Consider the following 1109-nt stretch of genomic DNA (forward strand, 5'->3'; position numbering starts at 1 on the left):
TGAATTCCACAAAAAGGCCAAGGGCGCCGAGCACAAGACATGAGGTCCCAGAGGCAGACAAATGACAGACAAGGCCCTAGCCCCTCTGTGGGCCTCCGATTCCCTACCATCGTAGTGCGTGGGCTGAGAACATGGACTCGAGATCTAGAATGATCAGACAATCCCAGGTACACGTTGATGTGTTTTGGGGCCTCTGCCCCCCGTGAACCTCAACGCCCAGCGGCTCCTACCTGAGGACGCTGTTGCCTTCCTGCTTTTTCAATTTGATATCAGACTTCTGGACTGGAGCAGACAGTACCCTCTCCTTCAGCTTTCTGCCTGGGTTTGTCGTGGTGGTTCCTGTACACTCATTCAAAATTCAGAAAACCGAGTCTCATACAGGTGATAACACAGCTAATAAGTGACAGAGTCAGATACAGGCCAACAGGTGTCTGAAGTTTCCCAAACTGACCTCTTTCTACCAGGTGAAGGATGCCATTTTGGCTTCTTCCTCGACAAGGATGGAGGGGCACGTGGGACGATGGAAGGGCGGCCCAAAGCATCCCTGAGCACACTGTCTGTGGTTGGCCCTGAAGTCTGCATGAGGATACAGAGAGGAATTAGACATATTTTCTGCCCCGAGGATAGATGAACAGGGCCCAGAGAAGGAGGAGGTCATTCAGAGTCACTTGGAGAGCAGGCATTGCCCTGCACCCAGCCAGTGCCATGTGCGATCACCCCGAGGCGGGGTCGCACACCAATCACAACGTCCACGGGCAGCTGGGTCAGCAGGGACCCGATGGGGATGAGGGACTCTGAGCTGTCCAGGGCGCCCTGGCCTCGGAGGTAGAGGATGGCTGTTTCCAGCCGGGCTGGTGGGGACGGCTCAATGAAGGGGAAGGCTCGCGGTTCTCCCACGTTCATGCTCTTCATCTGGAATGAGAACCGAACCCCCCGGGGAAGGGACACATGAGCTGGCATGGAGCACTGGGAGGGTTCGGATCACAAACTCATGATACTTTAAGACACTCGATGTCAAGGCCCATGGTACAGAGGCAGGGGAGAAGCGCCATCGTCTGCCTGCATTTCTGCCTCTCTGCCCGGCACCTCTTCTCCCAGACCCTGGCCAT

General features: G+C 55.8%; 1 protein-coding gene across 2 annotated transcripts; it reads right to left on the minus strand.

The window, feature by feature from the left end:
* Positions 1-6: 6 nt before the first annotated feature.
* Positions 7-1069, minus strand: LOC107195414 (probable ATP-dependent RNA helicase DHX34). 2 transcript variants are annotated; one of them, XR_001516541.2, is made up of 3 exons: positions 738-1039; positions 452-576; positions 7-339 (listed from the first exon to the last, which is right to left on the minus strand). XR_001516541.2 is itself a non-coding variant. In XM_025044179.1 (2 exons), exons 1-2 carry the CDS (start codon positions 958-960, stop codon positions 458-460), a joined length of 342 nt encoding a protein of 113 aa, XP_024899947.1. In that variant the 5' UTR covers positions 961-1069; the 3' UTR covers positions 7-457. The 2 variants fall into 2 exon arrangements, 1 of the variants encoding a protein (XP_024899947.1); XM_025044179.1 differs by having other exon boundaries at positions 7-576; positions 738-1069.
* Between the last annotated feature and the right edge of the window lie 40 nt (positions 1070-1109).

The sequence above is a fragment of the Pteropus alecto genome, unplaced genomic scaffold, assembly GCF_000325575.1.
Source record: "Pteropus alecto unplaced genomic scaffold, ASM32557v1 Scaffold11582, whole genome shotgun sequence".
Taxonomy (NCBI): Eukaryota; Metazoa; Chordata; class Mammalia; order Chiroptera; family Pteropodidae; genus Pteropus; species Pteropus alecto.

Coding starts and splice junctions, on each gene's coding strand:
- LOC107195414 (XM_025044179.1), bottom strand. CDS start 960: ATGCCAGCTCATGTGTCCCTTCCCCGGGGGGTTCGGTTCTCATTCCAG. Junction 577..737: donor GCCCGTGGACGTTGTGATTG/GTGTGCGACCCC, acceptor ATCCTCATGCAG/ACTTCAGGGCCAACCACAGA.